The sequence below is a fragment of the Triticum dicoccoides genome, chromosome 3A (assembly GCF_002162155.2).
Source record: "Triticum dicoccoides isolate Atlit2015 ecotype Zavitan chromosome 3A, WEW_v2.0, whole genome shotgun sequence".
NCBI classification, from domain to species: domain Eukaryota; kingdom Viridiplantae; phylum Streptophyta; class Magnoliopsida; order Poales; family Poaceae; genus Triticum; species Triticum dicoccoides.
The window spans coordinates 705,574,778-705,594,772 of NC_041384.1; the positions used below are offsets into that span (position 1 = coordinate 705,574,778).

Consider the following 19,995-nt stretch of genomic DNA (forward strand, 5'->3'; position numbering starts at 1 on the left):
GCCGGAGAGGAGGAGGAGGTCGCCGGAGTGGAGGAGGAGGTCGCCGGAGAAGAGAAGGAGGTCGCCGGAGAGGAGAAGAAGGAGTGGAGGAGAGGAGAGGAGGAGATGGAGTGGAGGAGAGGTGGAGTGGAGGAGAGGAAAGGAGGAGATGGAGTGGAGGAGAGGTGGAGTGGAGGAGGTGCGCCCAGCCATATATACGACATAGTAATGGCGCACCATGGGCAGGTGCGCCATTACTAACTTTTTTTTTATTTTTTTGACTTATTTTGAATTTTGAAGGCGGGAAGATACTAATGGCGCACCATGGGCCGGTGCGCCATTAGTAACTTTTTTTTTAATTTTTTTGACTTATTTTGAATTTTGAATGCGGGAAGATACTAATGGCGCACCATGGGCAGGTGCGCCATTAGTAACTTTTATTTTTATTTTTTGACTTATTTTAAATTTTGAAGGCGGGAAGATACTAATGGCGCACCATGGGCAGGTGCGCCATTAGTAACTTTTTATTTTTATTTTTTTGACTTATTTTGAATTTTGAAGGCGGGAAGATACTAATGGCGCACCATGGGCAGGTGCGCCATTAGTAACTTTTATTTTATTTTATTGACTTATTTTGAATTTTGAAGGTGGGAAGATACTAATGGGGCACCATGGGCAGGTGCGCCATTAGTGAGTTTGAATTTTTTTGAATTTTTTGCCTCTCCAGATCTTAAAAGCCCCGTATCTTTTTTTCTGTTAGGTTTTTGAGGATTTTGAAAATGTTTAACGGGGTTGCCCCAGTTAAATACGGATGTAACTTTTCGAGTAGATGATTTTTCATATAAAAAACTTTTTCATCCGAGTTAGTATGCAAAAGTTATGCCCATTTTTACAAATTCTCGAGAGATTTTGCAAATGAAGTCGAAATTCATATTTGCAAATTTTCCCAACAACTAGACCACATATCACATGGGAAACTTATTTTCTTTTATTTTTTTGACATTTTCATCATTTTCTTTTATTTTGTTTAAACTGAAAAGGCGATCCACCAGGGGGGAGGGGGTGCATTCGGTGGAAGTGGTGGACAAGTTACTAATGGCGCACCGTGGCATGGTGCGCCATTACTAGTTCAACTAGTAATGGTGCGAACTAGTAATGGCGCACCACTCCCACGGTGTGCCATTAGTAGTTTTGACAAAAAAAATTTAAATTTTTTTTACTAATGGCGCAGCATGGATGTGGTGCGCCATTACTAGTTCAACTAGTAATGGCGCACCACTCCCACAATGCGCCATTAGTAGTTTTGAAAAAATTAATTTTTTTTTACTAATGGCGCACCCGCGGATGTGGTGCGCCATTAGTATTTGGACACTAATGGCGTACCAAAACATGGTGCGCCATTAGTATATAGTAATGGCGCACCACATGTCTGGTGCGCCATTAGTGTCAATTCCATCTATAGCCCTTTTCCTAGTAGTGAGTAGTGCTGATCATAACACTTCTATTAAAATGCTTAAAGAAGTTATTTTTCCGAGGTTTGGAGTCCCTAGATATTTAATGACTGATGGTGGTTCACACTTTATTCATGGTGCCTTCCGTAAAATGCTTGCTAAATATGATGTTAATCATAGAATTGCATCTCCTTATCACCCACAGTCTAGTGGTCAAGTACAGTTGAGCAAAAGAGAGTTCAAATTAATTTTGCAAAAGACTGTTAATAGGTCTAGAAAGAATTGGTCTAAGAAACTTGATGATGCATTATGGGCATATAGAACTGCATATAAAAATCCTATGGGAATGTCTCCGTATAAAATGGTTTATGGAAAAGCATGTCACTTACCTCTCGAACTAGAACATAAGGCATATTGGGCTATTAAAGAACTCAACTATGATTTTAAACTTGCCGGTGAGAAGAGGTTATTTGATAGTAGCTCACTTGACGAATGGAGAACCCAAGCTTATGAAAATTCCAAGTTGTTTAAAGAAAAGGTTAAAAGATGGCATGACAAAAGGATACAAAAGCGTGAGTTTAATGTAGGTGATTATGTATTGCTATACAACTCTCGTTTAAATTTTTTTGCAGGAAAACTTCTCTCTAAATGGGAAGGCCCCTATGTTATCGAGGAGGTCTATCGTTCCGGTGCCATAAAAATCAACAACTTCGAAGGCACAAATCCGACGGTGGTAAACAGTCAAAGAATTAAACATTATATCTCAGGTAATCCCATAAATGTTGAAACCAATATTATTGAAACCGTAACCCTGGAGGAATACATAAGGGACACTTTTCGGAATGTTCCAGACTCCGAAAAGGAATAGGTATGTGGTACGGTAAGTAAACCGACTCCAAAACAATTTTTAAGGCAATATTTCTCCGTTTTGGAATATTTAGAAAAATAGAAAAATAAGCAGCAGTCCGAGAAGGACATGAGGGCCCCACGAGGGTGGTGGGCGCGCCCCCTACCTCGTGAGCACCTCGTGTGCCTTCCGGACTCCGTTTTCTTGCACGTTACATATTTTGGTCGGTAAAAATTCATTTTATAACCTCTCGAAGGTTTTGACTCCCGTATCACGCAAAAATCTCCTGTTTTTGTTTCAAGCTATTTTTCTGACAGATCTAGGTTATCATGATGGCCCCAAGCGCCTCCAAGGACAAGTTCTCCGAGAAGGTCATCAACCCTTACCTCGCGGAGGTGCTGCGACACCCTCAAACCATTGAGTTGCGTGATGGGTTGCTGCACATCCGTGATGAAGAGGGACCAAATGGGACCGGAAGCATGGAGACGAGGCTCGAAGCAGTGGAGCAACAAATTTTCAAGTGCCAAAGGATGGTTGAGCGTGGAATTAACGCTAGCCACATGATGCTCGCGGAGTTCACTAACAACTACGAGCCGGATGCCAAGAACACCGAGGAGGCCATCTTCAAGCTACATGAGAAGATCGAGCACCTCCAAGCCCAAGTCTATGACCTTCAAAACCAAAACTGTGAGTATGAATATAGATTCAAAAGAATGAGTTTGGCTGCAGATTTTAGGATTCCGGAGACTCGATCATCTTTCTATGATGGTGAACCTATGCCCTGGAAGATGGATGACAAGCCCGCATCATCAAAAACACCTCCACCGTCTCCTCCAACAAAGAAGAATTGAGTATCTGGGTATGGGCACTCCCCTTGGAAACTGCCAAGCTTGGGGGAGGTGCCCCGGTATCATATCACAATCACAACTCCTACCTTTACCGTTTTTCTTAGTTCAATCTTATTAGTAGTATCTTGATCTAGTAGAATAAAGTTTATGGCATGATCTAGTTTTGAGTTTTGCTTTATGATATCTCTATGTAATCGAGTGCGTGAGCTATATATAATAAAGATTAGTGTTGAGTCAAGGGCTTGATTGTTTTGCCATAATCTTGGGTGAATAAAGGAAATAAGAAAAGAATAAAAAGAAACAAAAAGTTCATATTGATCTTATTGAGAGTAATGACTTCACATAGAAAGAGTATGATGATTAAAAGTTGTTGGGAGTTGGCAGACATAGCTTTGGTCATTTTTGCAATTAATAGGAAGTAATAAGGAAAGAGAGGTTTCACATATAGATATATTATCATTGACATCTTTTATGATTGGGAGCACTCATTAAAATATGACATGCAAAAGAGTTGATGTTGGACAAGGAAGACAACGTAATGAGTTATGTCTTTCTTATATCTGAGATAAATTATGTTGTCATGGTTCCTCTAACTTGTTGAGCTTGCCTTTCCCCCTCATGCTAGCCAAATTCTCAGCACCAAGTAGAAATACTACTTGTGCTTCCAAAATCCCTAAACCAGTTTTGCCATGAGAGTCCACCATATCTACCTATGGATTGAGTAAGATCCTTCAAGCAAGTTGTCATCGGTGCAAAGCAATAAAAATTGCTCTAAATATGTATGATTGATTGGTGTGGGAGAAATAAGCTTTATACGATCTTGTGATGTGGAAGTAATAAAAGCGACGGACTGCATAATAAAGGTTCATATCACAAGGGGCAATATAAAGTGACGTTCTTTCGCATTGAGATTTTATGCATCCAACCATAAAAGCGCATGGTAAGCTCTGATTCCCTCTGCGAAGGGCCTATCTTTTATTATTATCTTCTGCCTTATGCAAGAGTCACGGTGATCTTCACCTTTCCTTTTTCATTTTTCCTTTGGCAAGCTCAGCATGTTGGAAAGAACATGATATATATATCTAATTGGATGTAGGGGAGCATGAACCATTATTGTTGACATTACCCTTGAGGTAAAAGGTTGTGGGGCAAAATTATAAGCCCATATCTTTCTCTGTGTCCGATTAAAACTCCGTAACCACAAGTATTGCGTGAGTGTTAGCAATTATGGGGGACTAAATGATAGTTGAGTATGTGGACTTGCTTTTTAGCTCTGACATAGACTCTTTCTGACGTTATGATAAATTGCAATTGCTTCAATGACTAAGATTATAGTTTGTCGGAGCCCAATAAGGTTTATGATTTATACTTTTGCATTGTGAATAGATCATCACTTAAACATAAGTAATCATATGACAAAATCTATATAAGTTGCTATTATGAGAATAATCATGATGCCTTCATGTCCGTATTTTATTTTTATCGACGCCTCTACCTCTAAACATGAGGACATATTTATTGTTATCGGCTTTTCGCTTGAGGACAAGCGAGGTCTAAGCTTGGGGGAGTTGATACGTCCATTTTGCATCATGCTATTATAATGATATTTATTGCATTATGGACTGTTATTTCACTTTATGTCACAATACTTATGGCTATTCTCTCTAATTTTACAAGGTTTACATAAAGAGGGAGAATGCCGGCAGCTGGAATTCTGGGCTGGAAAAGGAGCAAATATTAGAGACCTATTCTGCGCAACTCCAAAAGTCCTGAAACTCCACGGAACGTATTAAAATAAATAAAGAAAAATCCTCGCAAAAAATGAAGGCCAGGGGGCCCACAGCCTTCTCATGAGGGTGGGGGGCACGCCCCCCTGTCAGTGTCAAAACCGGCGGATCTCGGGTAGGGGGTCCCGAACTGTGCGTCTAGGCGGATGGTAACAGGAGACAAGGGACACAATGTTTTTACCCAGGTTCGGGCCCTCTCGATGGAGGTAATACCCTGCTCCTGCTTGATTAATATTGATGATATGGGTAGTACAAGAGTAGATCTACCACGAGATCAAAGAGGCTAAACCCTAGAAGCTAGCCTATGGTATGATTGTTGTTCGTCCTATGGACTAAAACCCTCCGGTTTATATAGACACCGGAGAGGGCTAAGGTTACACAGAGTCGGTTACAATGGGAGGAGATCTACATATCCATATTGCCAAGCTTGCCTTCCACACCATGGAAAGTCCCATCCGGACACGGGACGAAGTCTTCAATCTTGTATCTTCATAGTCCGAGAGTCTGGCTATCCGGACACCCGCTAATCTAGGACTCCCTCAGTAGCCCCTGAACCAGGATTTAATGACGACGAGTCTGGCGCGCAGATTGTCTTGGGCATTGCAAGGCGGGTTCCTCCTCCTCATATTTCATAGAAGATTTTGAACATAAGGATAGTGTCCGGCTCTGCAAAATAAGTTCCACACACTGCCATAGAGAGAATAGTATTTACACAAATCTAATCTGCTGACGTATTCCGTAGCGTGACATCACACCACGGCCAAGCCTGTATTCGAATCGTTTTTACTATCCCATCTGAGCGCGTTTAGCGAGGCAGTTTCCTTGGCACGTCTTGTCAAAGCAGAGATCGTGTCCCCTTATTCCGGGATTCTCATCAATACGGGCGTGGGTAACCCAACCGCACCATTGATTACGGCGCTTGGGAGATAAGCGAGTTTTACCAGGCTGGTGGGGACACATAGTTTCGTCGCCCATATAAGGGGATAAGGATCCACCTTTTCATCCACGCCTTCTTCCTCCTTTGCTCATCCATTTTCGCGCACTCGAGCTCCAGCGCCCAAGTCCACATTCCCCACCTCAACCTTCTCCGGCCATGTCCGGAGCGGGAGGCAAGTGGATGGTATCCTCCGTCACGGAGGGACACATCAAGAAGCTGAGGAAAGCCGGATACTTGTTCGACGACATCGGGCACCGGCTCCCAGACGAGGGGCAGCTCATCCCCACCCTAGGCCCCATGAGAGGGTGGTATTCCTCACCCATTTCCTCCATGGACTAGGCTTCCCTCTCCACCCATTTGTCCGGAGGCTCATGTTCTACTACGGCCTGGACTTCCACGATCTGGCCCCGAACTTCATCCTCAACATCTTGGCGTTCATCGTCGTGTGTGAGGCCTTCCTCTGCATCCAGCCCCACTTTGGCTTATGGCTGAAGACCTTCAATTTCAAGCCGAAGGTAGTGGGCGGCCGCCAGGCGAAGTGCGGAGGCACCATGGTGGGCAAGATGCCCAACGTCCTATGGCTCGAGGGCTCCTTCATGGAGACCATAAAGGGGTGGCAATCGGGGTGGTTCTACATCACCGAGCCGCGCGACCCTGCATGGGTCGCAGCCCCCGAGTTTTGATCCGGAATCCCTACGCGGCTCACCTCCTGGAAAGAGAAGGGCCTGCCGTGGGGTAAAAAAGGAGAGCCGACCGGACTCCAAACATGCGTCCAAAACCTGGCGAGCAAGAAGCTCAAACTTGTCAATGTAGTCCAGGTCATGCTCGTCCGCCGGATCCTCCCATGCCAACAACAGGCTTTCAACTTGTGGGAGTTCAATCCGGCCAGCACCGAACTCTGAGAAGGCTTTTCGACACAACGTACGAAGATGCCTGGAAGGTGCTATTCAAGGGCGCCGAGGCTCCCGCATCCGCTACCGAGGATCGCGGATTCAGCGCGCAGCGTCAAGCCAACGCGGTAAGCTGTTTTTACCTCTTACAGGATATTTGTCTTTCATAGTTTGACTCTATGCGGGATCTAAGCCCCCATGCCTTTGACAGGACTGGCAGAGGACGGCCGAACAGATCAACTGTCCGGCTCCTTTGCCCGAAGACCCAACGGACTTCCGCTTGGCGGAACTGCTAGTTCCGGCACCTTACGTGGTGCCGGAGAAGAAGGCCAATAAGAAGGCCACGGGAACCCGGAAGAGTTCTCGGCGCCCGGTGGAGTCGGACTCATCGTCCGATGACTCCGAGGCGCACTCCTCCCACGAAGACGAGGAGGAGGAAAGAGAGGTTTCTTCCCCAACGGTGGGAGAAAAGAAAAGGAAGGCCGCCCCAACTGGGGAGGCCGGAGGGTCCAAGAAAGGGCGGATCCTCCCTACGGACTACTCCACCAACGCCGGCGATGGCGAAGAGGAGTGACCGCTCAGGGCCAAGCCCCTGGCAAAATCGAAGTATTCAGATACCAGAGTGATTAATGGCGTTCCTTTATTGCACAGCTTCTTCTGACGCCGAATATAATTATGCAGTCCGCCCAAAGCCTGGCTCGACGTGCCATCGAGCGGCTCCCTGGATTCGTCGGATGTGAATAGTTTTTCACTTCCGACCGCTACCTCCCCTTGCCCTACGGACGACGCCGAGGTGTTGTCCCAAAAGGTTCCAAGCCAGGAGGAGGCACTACAACAAAAACCCACCTTTAACAACGGATATGTAGCAACGAAACATAACATGTGTTGTCGGTGCTCCACCACCTCCCACCTCCCACGAAGAGGTAACCTTCCCGTACTCATCTCCACATTATATGGAAGCACCACCCCATCCAAATATCACGCAACAGAAAAGAGTGAAATATTTTATATCAATCACCTCTCTCCGCTGATTGGGTGATTCCTTTCTCACGAGCTTCGTGGCCACAAAAGCTGTTGCCACAACCTCCGACTCCGGCTAGATCCAGTGCTTTTCTGCGCCGCCGCTCAATAGCCCATTCCCCCTTACTGCTTTTCTCTGTTCCTGTGCCGCGGCGAGTTCCTCCGTGCCGCCGCTCAACCTCCTAGCTCCGCCTTACTGCTCTCCTCCAATCCACTACAAGAAATATGTCAACTTGTGACCACCACTATTGGTCACTGAATGGCACAAATTTCCATTTGTGACCTTTTTGTGACCAAAAACAAAAGGTCAAAAGCTGGCCGTCATAAACTTACTATAGCGACCTTTCTTCTGGAATGGTCGAAGACGTTTATGACCAAAATACGTCTACTGTGGCGTTTTGGTCACTAGCAACCTCCCCAGGCCACGTAGGCATCCGGCGTGGCAATCTGACGTGGCACAAGATTCAGCCCGGTCCAATTCGATTTTCTACATGGGCCTAGCCCAACAATTCGGCCTTTTTAATGTATTTTTTCTATCAATTTTTGATTAGCTTCATGGGCCAAGCCCAACATTGCAGCCTTTTTTATTGTTGGGTTGTGGCCTTTTTGTCTAAACGAATTTAGTTTTTCTTTTTTCCCAAAAGAAGGGTCCACTAGTCAGATGGGTCCCAGATGTCAGGTTCTAGTAACATCATCAGTTGGCTGTAGCCTTTTCAGGTGCAGTACAAAGGAATACAATTTTGCCCATATATATTGTTGAGAAATTTTCATAATTTTGCTGTCAAAGCAGCATGTACACAGGAATACAATTTTGCTATCAAAGCAACATTTCAAATGTACATCTTCATGACATCGTACATAAAAACCAGCAATAAAAAGATTACAATATGCCATTTGGCTCAAATCACATAACATATGACATCCAGGTTCTAGCAATGAAAAAAGATAACCACCACATCATACCATCTGCACATTCAAAGAGAACAAACTATATGTCAAAAGAGAACTGAGCAAAAAATTGCCAATAAAAGAAAGAAGATAATATACTCTATAATTACTACAGATTTCCTCACTGGATACACACACACACACACACTTTGCATATACAGATTTGCTCCCCGCAAAAACAATTCTGAACAGTTGGCTATAATAATTTACGGCAAATAAATTCCCAAAACAGAGAATGGTACATCTCGAAATTCCCCAAAAACAGAGGAAATGCGACATCCATGACAAGCTGTGGCATTACTAGAGGATTTGATTAAACCAACAAGTTGGAGTGTGTTGAATAGATAAAAGAAACTCAATTAATGGGGCAATGCAAATTCTTTACTCACTACCGCAAGACATTCACCTGTGATTGAACCCTGCGGGCACATACACATTATCACTTGACCCGGTTATGGAATGAGCTGGTGCAAGAATGAGGTAATTCCTACTTTACGTTGGACTAACCAAACAGTGTCCTTTAGTATGTAAAACCTTCTGTTCTTCAAAAAGATTCAGTAGTGGGCTAAATTATTTACTCACTACAGTTTCAACTATTCTATATGGAAAAAATTACCAGAAAATCTCTCCAGAGAACCATTACCACCAATCAGTTGCGACTCAATTCTTCTTTGTTGACCCCAATGCATTCTTTCAGGCCAAACAGAATTGAGCCTCCTAGCGAAATCTTCAACTTCCCTGTTTGTTCAGAAATGAAGCATGTCATTAATTCGCACGAGGGCTTTTGTAAAGGAATATGAGCAGTAAATTCGTTATAGCATTTTCAGTATACATAATAATAGAATAATCAAATATAAACATCAGTGAGCCCAAGTACTAGCAAATAGATCTTCTGCATAGAACACTACATCTTAGAAAAGAGAACTAGGGGTAGGAGAGGGAGCCGCTCACCGATGAGCTTGTGGTCGCTGCCATACATAGCCGCCGTCACGCCGGTCACCGTGTGCAAGAGCAGAGCACCGCTGCACCGGTGACACACACCGTGCGCAAGAGCAGAGCACCTGCTGCATCCAAATCCAAACCGAACAAAAATTAGGAATGGTTGCAGCCATGATTTTTAAGGCACACAATACATCAGTTCAGATTGCTGTCATTGAGAGACACACAGACCAGACAAAATAGTGGACTATTTAACCCTGTAATAAAGAAGCAAAATCTCACAAGACAGTGAAGTCACTAGCAAAAGGAAGAGTAACAGATGAAGAAAAAATCTTGACATACAAAGGTAAGTCATTGTGCATTTTCTTTTTCAATGTGATACACGATAATCATAAGTAACCACCGATCATTAACTAGACACGTCCCAACATAGGAAAAACAATTATAGAGGTGCGACTTCAGGTACAAACATAGCAAGGCCACAACAGCTACGCAGTCACTTAACTACAATGAGCTCCCGGAGTGTGGCATCCTTCCACGTGTAAATCTGAACTTCATCTTTTGGCTCCTTCCCTCTCTCAGAAAATTCTTCATTTAGGTGATGGCCACCAACCTAGAAAAAAATAACCAGGATCAGTTTTCTATTTTACTGCGTATTTATTCACAAATCTGCAGTCTGCGCTGAGAAGACATCGTTCAGAACTGTTACAAAAGATTAAAGTTGGAGAGTGTAAGGATCTCTACTTGTCTATTTTCCAAATCGCCCACAACAAAAAATTCTCAGATTTCTTAAGCACTACACGCTTACTGCAATTCTTTCTGGCAAGGATTAAGAATAGCCATAGCTGACTTGAAAATTAAAATGCAGAATCCAGTGACTACATGAATAGCATCCATCTTCCTCAAAAAATAATGTCCATTTTTTCAGCCAAAGATGGCGACCCAACATTGGCAGCTAAGTACTTCCCCTTAAATTTAGCTCACAGTTCCAACACCAATAGATACTCCTTGAGCAATGAACATATGTGGTGTTTAAATTGTTGGGTTGAAAAATTGTATGACATGTAGTGACTTAAGAGTGCTAAAAAATAATGGAATTTGCAAACTGCACATCTGTGAGCCATGATAAATAGGTTAGTGCTGAACTTCTGATGGCCTTCACCAAAATTTGTTAAGATTTAATGATTGCGACATCCAAAGTGTGTGATTTATATGTTCAATCCTTAAGAGTTTATACAGTCAAAAAAATCCTTAAGAGTTTATTACGGATAAATGGGTCTAGCTATGTTTACACGCCCTTTGGCCCCTGATTAGCCAGGTTTCATGTTGAATTAAAACTGTACATAAGGCCTATCAAACAAACCAACATTATGATAAATAAGTTTTGGGATCCTCCGTTGTATCACCAAGTCATGCTTGTTATTAGCCAAAACTAGAGTTAAACACCTAATCAAGTGCTGCTCAACTACAGGTGCCATACGGTCGAACCGACCTACACAGCACCATCAGGAATAGAACTTATACATCCTTAAAAAATGCAATAGTGTGAGCACAGTGGTAATGGACCATGTTTTAGTAGCATCATTCGGATAGCACCATACGTTTCCGATTACTTCGCTACCGACCATCCATGGACCACAAGATCCAATCAAATATTGCACAAACCAAGCGAATTGAGGATATCATAATGCGCTCTCGACTGCAGGTGCACTAAAAAGAAGATGAAAGAGTAGAAGAAAAGAGACAACTGGGCCTTACCTTGGTGAAAACCCGGAGCAGGAGGGGGCAGGTCTGCACAGGAAGAATTCAGTCAATCAGTCCTCGCAATCCTCTAAACGCAAAACTGAATAACATGCCTAAATACAGTGCTTACTGAACTGCACACTAGCATCTGCCCGCACGCTTGTATAACAAGTAAAAACGTTAGGGTTGCGGAGGCCTGGCTGACCTTCTCACGGTCGATGGGTTCGGGGCGGGGGCGCGCCATGGGAGGCAGGCCACGGTGCATTGGTGGGTCACCTGGACCATGCTGGAGGAGTCGCGAAGGGTGAGGAAGGTGAGGCCAGCGTGGGACTGGCGGAGGGCGACCCAGCCGCAGAGCCGGACCCGGCGCCCGGCGTCGCCCGCCCCGAGCTCGCTGCAGAGAGTGTCCCTCTGGGGCCACTCCAGAGGCTGCATCCTCTCCAACTTCGCCCCGGCCTCGGGGAGGCCGCCGCCTCCTTCAGAGGGGTCGCCGCATCGGTGGGGTCGGAGAAGGTGCGGCCGAAGGCGTTGAGCGGGGCGGCATCGATGGGGCGGAGGAGGTAGAGGAAGCACCAGGCGGCGAGGAACGCGAGGAGGGCGACGAGGGAGAAGGGGTGCGCGAGGAGGGAGAGCGCGGCGTAGTTGACGCGGAAGTAGGCGAGGTTCTTGCGGAGGCGCGCGGTGGTGTCGAAGAGGGAGTCCGGGCGCGAGAGCACGGCACGGTCCAGGAGGTCGGGCCAGGGGCGGGCGCCCGAGAGGGAGCGCTTGGCCGAGTTGTAGAGGCGGCCCAGGAAGGCGCGCATGGCGGCCGGGTCCGGGGAGGCGATGGAGGTGGCGGCGGCGTCCGCGGCGGCGGGGAGGACAGTCGCGGGTGCGGCGCTCGGGACAGTGGTGGGGAGGACGGTGGCCGGGACGGTTGTAGCACCTAGGGTTAGAGGACCTGGATCTGGATCGGGGATCGGGGAAGAGGGAGGCGGCGAAGGATGGACCTGGATCTGGATGGGGGAGGAGGGGTAGAGACCTAGGGTTTCTCGGGAAGGAAGGGGATCGATGGAGGAGAGGCGCTGGATACCTAGGAGGTGGACAGATTAGATCGACTATAATGGGGTGATCCGTGGGCTGCGTCCTGATTGGTTCAAAATATGAGCCATTAAAAATTACTCTATTTCTTAGTGCTAAAAAAGGGGTGTGAAGCAGCTTCCAAAAATATTTTGCAAAATGCCATCACTAAAATTTTATGGATGATCACCAATTTGATTGCATTTTCGATCTTTCTATCTACGAGCGGTCATGCCCGCCGTTTTGACCGCATTTTGAAACAGGTCATAAAAATTCAAAAAAATGGAAAACCTTCACATTGTGCCATTATATGTGGCCAAGTTACCGGGAAATGGCAAACAATGTTGCCTAAGGAAGTTTTCATTTTCTTTGGACGAAAAAACAATTTTCCATTTTTCGAGGGCCCAAAAGGAGGTTTTTTGTGAAGGACCTCCCAAATGATTTTTGCAAAATTGGACCAATCAATTTTACAAAATACTAGGACATATTTAATGCACAATTGATCAAATGTTTGGGTGTAAAAAGTTTTGATCCACCTCACGTGAAAAAGACAAATTTCCGCCGATTCAGCTGGAAGCGGGTCAAATTTGAACTGTAGCTGCCTCATAGTTTGCTCTTTATTTTTCCAAAAATCATTTCCAGGTAATAAGTATATATTTAATCATAGAAACACAAAAAAAATTGCAAGATTCAACCACTAGCTAGGAACGGTCATTCCCGCCGTTTGACCGCATTTTGAAACGGGCATAAAAAATTCAAAAAAATCAAAAAATTGGGAAACCTTCGCATTGTGTCATTATATGTGGCCAAGTTTCCAGAAAAAATAACAAACTTGTAATACGGCAATTATTTTAAAAAAGTGTTCTCAGAAACGAGGTATCACGTGTGGAGACCAATGGCTTTCAAGCCAAATGATCAATCTTATGGCCATATTCATGGCATAGTTTATTCAAATGATCTCATATTGTGCACAAGGGTGCATATTGGAATGACAAACAATATTTCCTAAGGAAGTTTTCATTTTCTTTGGACGAAAAAACCATTTTCCATTTTTCGAGTGCCCCAAAGGAGGTTTTTTTGTGAAGGACCTCCCAAATAATTGTTGCAAAATTGGACAAAATCATTTTTCTAAAATACTAGGCCATATTTAATGCACAATTGACAAAATGGTTGGTGTAAAAAGTTTTGATCCACCTCTCGTGAAAAAGATAAATTTCCACCGATTCAGTAGGAAGCGGGTCAAATCATTTCTAATCATAAATACATGGTTTGGTGGCGATATGTCGAGGTTTGGGTGGTGGACGAGGACCCCAACTCTAGAGCGCGTAAACTCGCATGCCCGCCGCGTGGTCACCGCGTGACCCTGGCATTGCCATGTGTTCTGGGAGGCATAGGCATGTCTAGTGGGTTGGGCACTCCCCAGGTAGGTGCTAGGAAGAAAATTACAACATAAGATTCTCACGAGGAGACCGATCGATGCTCAAACATGAATAAGCAGCCAAGTGTTTGATTAGCGGTACGGGAAATGCACATGGCCAATGGGCGTGAGTTTTGGCCGAGGATGATCATCTACTAAGGAGAATGTATTCATAAATTTTCAGCTCAAAAGGAGGATCCTAGGTGGTACTTGCTTTGCAAAGTACCACACTGGACAAAAATATGAATGTTGAAGCTGGGCTCAAAATAATGAATGGATTGAGCTGAAATTTGGTGGAGGATGGTTATTTGGGCATAGGAAAGCATTGTAGAAAATTGATAACATTTTGACATGCCAAAGTAGTACTTCCTTCACAATGCTCTTCTATGGACAAAAACTTGGGAAAACTAGTGAGAGAGATTGGATGAATGAAATGAGCTAAGAATTGGTGTAGGTAAGTTACATAGGTATGGTCATGCGCTGGTAAATTTTCAGATCATTTGGGTAAGCCTAGATTGTACTTACTTCACAAAGCTTGTCTCGAGGTAGAAACTTTGAAAATTTCCTGAGAAAGATTTACTAGGAAAATTGAGCTGAATATTATCATGTGGCAATGATTTGGGTATGGACGAGTTCCTGAAAAGTTTGAGGGTAATAGGAGGGGTCTATATAACACTTGCTTTGCAACGTGCCAATTTGGCCATAAAATATAAATTGAACCTGGGCTCACATAGATGATTTGACTGAGCTGCAATTTGGAGGAGGGTGATAATTTGGGCACATGAAGGAACTGTATAAATTTCATGTCATTTAGAGATATAAAAAAGGTACTTCCTTCACAATGCTTCTAGGTGGACAAAAACTTTGGAAATTTGCCGAGGAAGATTTGCTAGGCAAATGGAGCTGAATTTTGTCATGCGGTAATGATTTGGATAGGAAAGAGTGCCCAAAAATTCCGAGGGCAATCAAGAATATATAAATAGCACTTCCTTCATAAAGTGTTGTTGTGAACAGAATAGGAAAATAAATATTGTTGAATTAGTTTGAACTAGGCAAGGAAGGGATTTTACATATTTTATGAAGATATGCCCCAAAGAATTTATGAGATTTTTTTGGGAATTTTGGGAATGATAGAAATATAGGTTGCTTCACAACCTAGGGCAAAAACTGCCACATGGACATGACACATAGGCAAAACTGATGAGATGGCGCCTAGTCATCACCACCACAATCTACAAGGCTATGACCATCTATATTGGTCATTAACAACTAGAAATAAGGCAGCGGACTAGCACTGTTTGCTTTGTGACCATTTCGTGTAAGGAAATTACGACCTTTCTGACCAAAATGGTCGCAATGGTTTAGGGTTTGGAGCCCCCTGAATAGCTTTTGACCAATTGGTGTAAAATGGTCATAAATTTATGACCAATTCTTCGAGGGTCACTAACAGAAGGTCATAACTTGACATATTTCTTGTAGTGATCCCCAGCCGTCGCGACGTCCTCCACTCCCCCGCTGACCCGCTCATGGGCTCGGGAACCCCTCGCCGCTCCTCTGATCCATTGTCGTGGCGACGTCATCCACGCCCCTGCACGCGCCCCCTCAGGAACCCTAGCCACCATGGTTTGCTAGCGCAGCTCCCACGTCTCCACTAGTTTGTCTGCCCATTACCCCGCGTATCCGCACGTGTGGCTGCCGGCTCGGGCTCGACCGTGCTGTTCCACATCGAGTCCTCGACTACATCGACCGATGGCAGACGGTTCAGCAAGGCCTTCCTCCTTCTAATAATGTTTGCAGAATGTCCCGGATCAAAAATTGATTTTGAAGCAGCATACATCATTTGGACTTATTGATGGATTCTTTCATTTTCTGCTAGATTTATTCAGCATATTTTTGAGAAATTTACCCTTTTTCCTAAAGATTATAACACAGTAAGTTCCATGTAGGAAGTTCAAATACCAATGGATTTATCTGCTGCAGAGACAACAACGCTTCTGTTGTCACAGGCTCAAAATTACTGCGTGTAAGATCCCTTGTGTTATTACTAAATCTGCTACCTTTATGTTGTACCAGAGATTTTCTCTAATAGCAGACAATTACAATAATTTGCAATAAATCATCAGTGTAACACCTAGAAGCATATTGCCGCCCTAGTTTTAGATGTTCAGGGGTGGACTTTTTTCTTCTGTGGTTGAACGATTCACCACTTGTCTGTACTCTGTACCTGTTGATTCAGGAATAATGTTTGTAGCATTTCAGCAATAGTTCTTTCTTGCGATGCATTAGGCTCTAATTTCTTGATTCTATGTGCGTGGATAATTAATCAATATCTTTGTGAGGACGATCATCGTAGATTAGTTAAATAAGTCGATAGTACCTCCAGATATCCTAGTTAATTGCCTATATATGACCATGTTATCAAATAACATTTCTTCAAGTATCAGTTAATATGCGAGCACTATTATCTATAACATCATGATTGTTTTCAAGAGACAAAACCCCCTCCTTATTAGTGTTATGAATCCTTACCGATTTCTGTCACACGCTTCTATAGGACTATAGGAATAAGCCCACATGCATCTATCTGTCCTAATATTTTTTTATAGTATAATCCTTAGTTTCATCTTCCCTCACAGGTTCTGAAGTTGACTACGTGCTTCAGCCAACATGTGTTTGTTTGTTCTTTCTCTTAACAGGTATATCTACTAGACTTGTGCATACTGCGATTAGGAGATATAAAAATCAACACTTATATATTAAGAGGCCCTAAAAAGAATTTGAAGCCTCTGGAAAATTTAAATATTGAACTATGTATGTATAATCAAGATTATTGGTTACCTATTATCATTCAGTTGGTTCCAGAATTCATATCATTGTTAATATATATAATGTTTGGATAATCATTACTGTAGTAAATACATGCTGATGGTTCAAAATGAATAGCCCCATCCAGTTGTTCAAACATCTTTGCCAAACGCCTCCACAGTTTTACCAAAACTAAGAAAAAACTAAGTTTTTTGAAACTAAAGTATTTATGGCCCACATATTAAAATACTGAGGTTTTAAAATACTATGGTTTTGCAAAAACTGCGTTGCCAAACTAATATGCAGTTTCTGATCTGAACGAGTTCAAAACTTGTGCAAGTCGCAGCTGAGAGAATAGAATGTTATCAGTCTACAGGAATGTTCGAGACTTGAAGTCTCTGTGTTTGTACTTCATAGCATGGTGATGTCCCTTCTGCTAGTGTTTATTACGATGTTTCATATAGTAAGTTGATGCAAGATGCAAAATTTATTTAGTACACTGTACACAGATATAGGTTGCATCTGTATTTTTATTAATAAACTCCTGTTGAATTTTTTTGTATTCAGATTATTAGCTAGCCCCACATCTATATGTAAATCAATGTGTAAGTAATATTTGTGAGCATGTATCACAATACCTAATTTAGAAACACCCAAATTTAGCCAGGTGCGAATTATTTTCTTTTAATTACAGTATCTACATGGTTTTTTAGGGGGTACCTCGTGTCTTACTTAGTATGTTCTTTTGAGGTTTATGTTACTCAATCGACATATAACATTTTGTTCATAGGAAAACAAGGATCGAAAGTGATTGTTAGATGTAGGCTAGTACTCTCCCTTTCTACATACAGAGCTAGTAATGTCATGACCCTCAACCTTTCGTTGCCTCCTCCATAACTTTCTGCTCTATTGATATTCTCTATCATAAGTTACTAATCTCATTCAATTGTTGTTCTTGATTGCCAAGATAAATTCAAGATGCATGGATGTTGATTGCAAGGTCAAGAATGGCTATTTTACCAGATAATTAGAATGTCATTTTCAAATGTAATGTTTCAAACACTATAGTTGATTGAATGATCAAGAATAAGGCTTGTACTAGATGGTTTCACATATGTAATATTTGTATCGTGTTCTTTGTAATGCAATACATTCTTTTTAATATATTATGAGGATTCCTACTTATTGTATTGTCGCTCCTATCCATCTGCATTGGGCTAATTTTGGTTCATAGTATATAAAATAACATTAAATTGTTCATATATGCGAAAGCATCTAGTCATTGCAATGACATGGCATGTCCATTTGAAACTCGTTTGTGTGGGGTAGCCACCAACGCATATGAAACATTGCTAACCTTCAGCTCTATACGTTGCTGTCTTGCAACGCTTCTGCACGTGGTTTACCAACGGATGTATATATGTTGTTGTAGACCATTGCAACGCCACCAACGGAAACGCATACTAATCCGTTGGGGTAGACCTTAGCAACGCATATATGGACATACGACAACACATGGATGCGTTGCTAAAGGGGGGGTTCTTGTTGTAGTGAGGTGGTCCTGGAGGCGCCGCAAGGCGACCTCCCGGACTCTAGGCGCAAAGGGGACAAAACCCCCAAGGGCTCCAATTCCGGCCCTGGGCCGGACACCGCACCAGAACCTTCAATGGTTCAGGAGTCCGGTAGGCGCCCCCCTAGGAAGAAGGGTAGGCGTACAACACCGGTGACCTCTGTCCAATCGGAGGCACCGGATAATTTGCTGGAGGTGCTTAACGACGCCTCCATCAATGAGGAGCACTGCACTATTATGAGTGCGGTGATCCAGAAGGTTCAGTCCGCCAAGAGCGGGCTGACTGAAGCCTGTGCCAGCCTGCTAACAGGCTTTGAGGTATGTGAAAAATATGTGAAAATACTACCGCATAGACAGTAGCCCCTGATGCTCTGTTTGGCGTTCGGAAAGAAAAGCCGAATAGAGGATCTAACATAATTAAGTCAATATGCGTATGCAGGCTTCGCTGCTGGCCTCTACCGCACTGACTTCGGAGGTGGATGCGCTGAAGCAGAGCCTCGAGCGGTCCGAGCAAGAGCTCGGCCTTGCCAAGAAGGAGCTCGAGGAAAAAGAAGGTAAGTAATACCTTGTGGAGTATATTAAAAATGATGCAGTTGCAAAAAATGACAGGATCGCTATTGGTGTCCTAGGGGCCACGACTGAGGTGGCGACCCTTAAGCAAGCGCTTTCCAAGGCCGAAAAGAAGACAGCCACAGAGCGCACCAAGCGGGAGAAACATGAGGCGCGGGTTGGCGAGGTGCAGCAAGAGCTCCAGGCTCTCGTGAAAAAACACGAGAGTCTGGAGCTTGACTCAAAGACGCGAGAGTCCGAGCTCGCGACGGCCCTTGAAAGCGCCAAGTCTGCCAAGGCCGATGCCCAGAAAGCCCCCTAGGAAGTTGAGGCGGTGAAGAAGATAGCGGTGGGTAAGGCATTTTTTATGCAAAGCAAGCACGTGAAAGTGAATTACTTGTTACTTACCCGAGTCCGGAGCTCTCCAGGAGCATTCGCAGATTTGCCCCATAGCGTGTCAGATGCCGCCGCTTTCTACCGGGCCAAGGAGGGCAGCTCGACGGAGAAGGTGTTCTGGTCGCAGTATGCTGAGGCCGAACACCCGGTGCCCTTGAGCGACCAGCTGAAGCAACTGGTCGAGCTCCACAAGGTGGCCGAACAAGCCATGAAGGGCCTTATAGTTCGGCTATGGCCTGGAGAGGCCCTTCCTGGGAGCTACTTCAGGATGGTGAGGGGGCTGGTGGATGCCTGTCTGTGGCTTGAAGTCGTCAAGCGCTCTGTCTGCATCGAAGGTGCCCGTAGGGCGCTTGCCCGTGCTAAAGTGCACTGTGGTAAGATGGATGCGGAGAAGCTTGTGAAGGACGGGCCACCGCAGGGCAAGGAGCATCACCACCCCGAGATGTATTATGAGGGCGTCCTGAAGGGCGCCCGCCTTATGGCGGACGAATGTTCCAAAGATGTAATATTTGAGTGAACTTGTTCGTTTTATCCTGTGCGCTGAAAACTTGTTCATATGCGCTATGCAACGCTTGTTTTAATTTAAAATATTACCTTCTATGCAGCCGTTTATCAAGTCTAAGAGATGGCGAGTCGTCGGCTTCTGCCCCCATGCCACGAGTGCTGGGGTGTTCGGAATAACCTGAGCGCTCTTTTTCCCTTTCTTGGGTCCTTCGAGGGAGGTGCTCAACACAACGAACAAGGCAATCGGACTATAATGCGTTATCACTCTCACTTAGGCAGAGAATTCTATAATTTTAAATTTCGGCG

The 19,995-nt window shown here is 44.1% G+C and overlaps 1 protein-coding gene and 1 long non-coding RNA gene across 2 annotated transcripts; one reads left to right on the forward strand and one right to left on the reverse strand.

Annotated features, from left to right (window-relative positions):
- Positions 1-11,661: 11,661 nt before the first annotated feature.
- Positions 11,662-12,681, reverse strand: LOC119273019 (PRA1 family protein B2-like). Its single transcript, XM_037554337.1, has 4 exons — positions 12,672-12,681; positions 12,551-12,564; positions 12,442-12,461; positions 11,662-12,292 (listed from the first exon to the last, which is right to left on the reverse strand). The coding sequence occupies exons 1-4, from the start codon at positions 12,679-12,681 to the stop codon at positions 11,662-11,664; spliced, it is 675 nt and encodes a 224-aa protein (XP_037410234.1).
- Positions 12,682-15,782: 3,101 nt separating this feature from the next.
- On the forward strand, positions 15,783-17,709 carry LOC119273366. Its single transcript, XR_005134835.1, has 3 exons — positions 15,783-15,888; positions 16,502-16,561; positions 17,638-17,709. It is a non-coding gene; the product is annotated as an uncharacterized LOC119273366 (long non-coding RNA).
- Positions 17,710-19,995: the final 2,286 nt, after the last annotated feature.

What these genes read in the sequence shown, in the direction of transcription:
- LOC119273019 (XM_037554337.1), bottom strand. An exon ending in GTATCCAGCGCCTCTCCTCC is followed by an intron (nt 12,293 to 12,441) that starts ATCGATCCCCTT and finishes CGTCCCGGCCAC; the next exon opens with CGTCCTCCCCACCACTGTCC.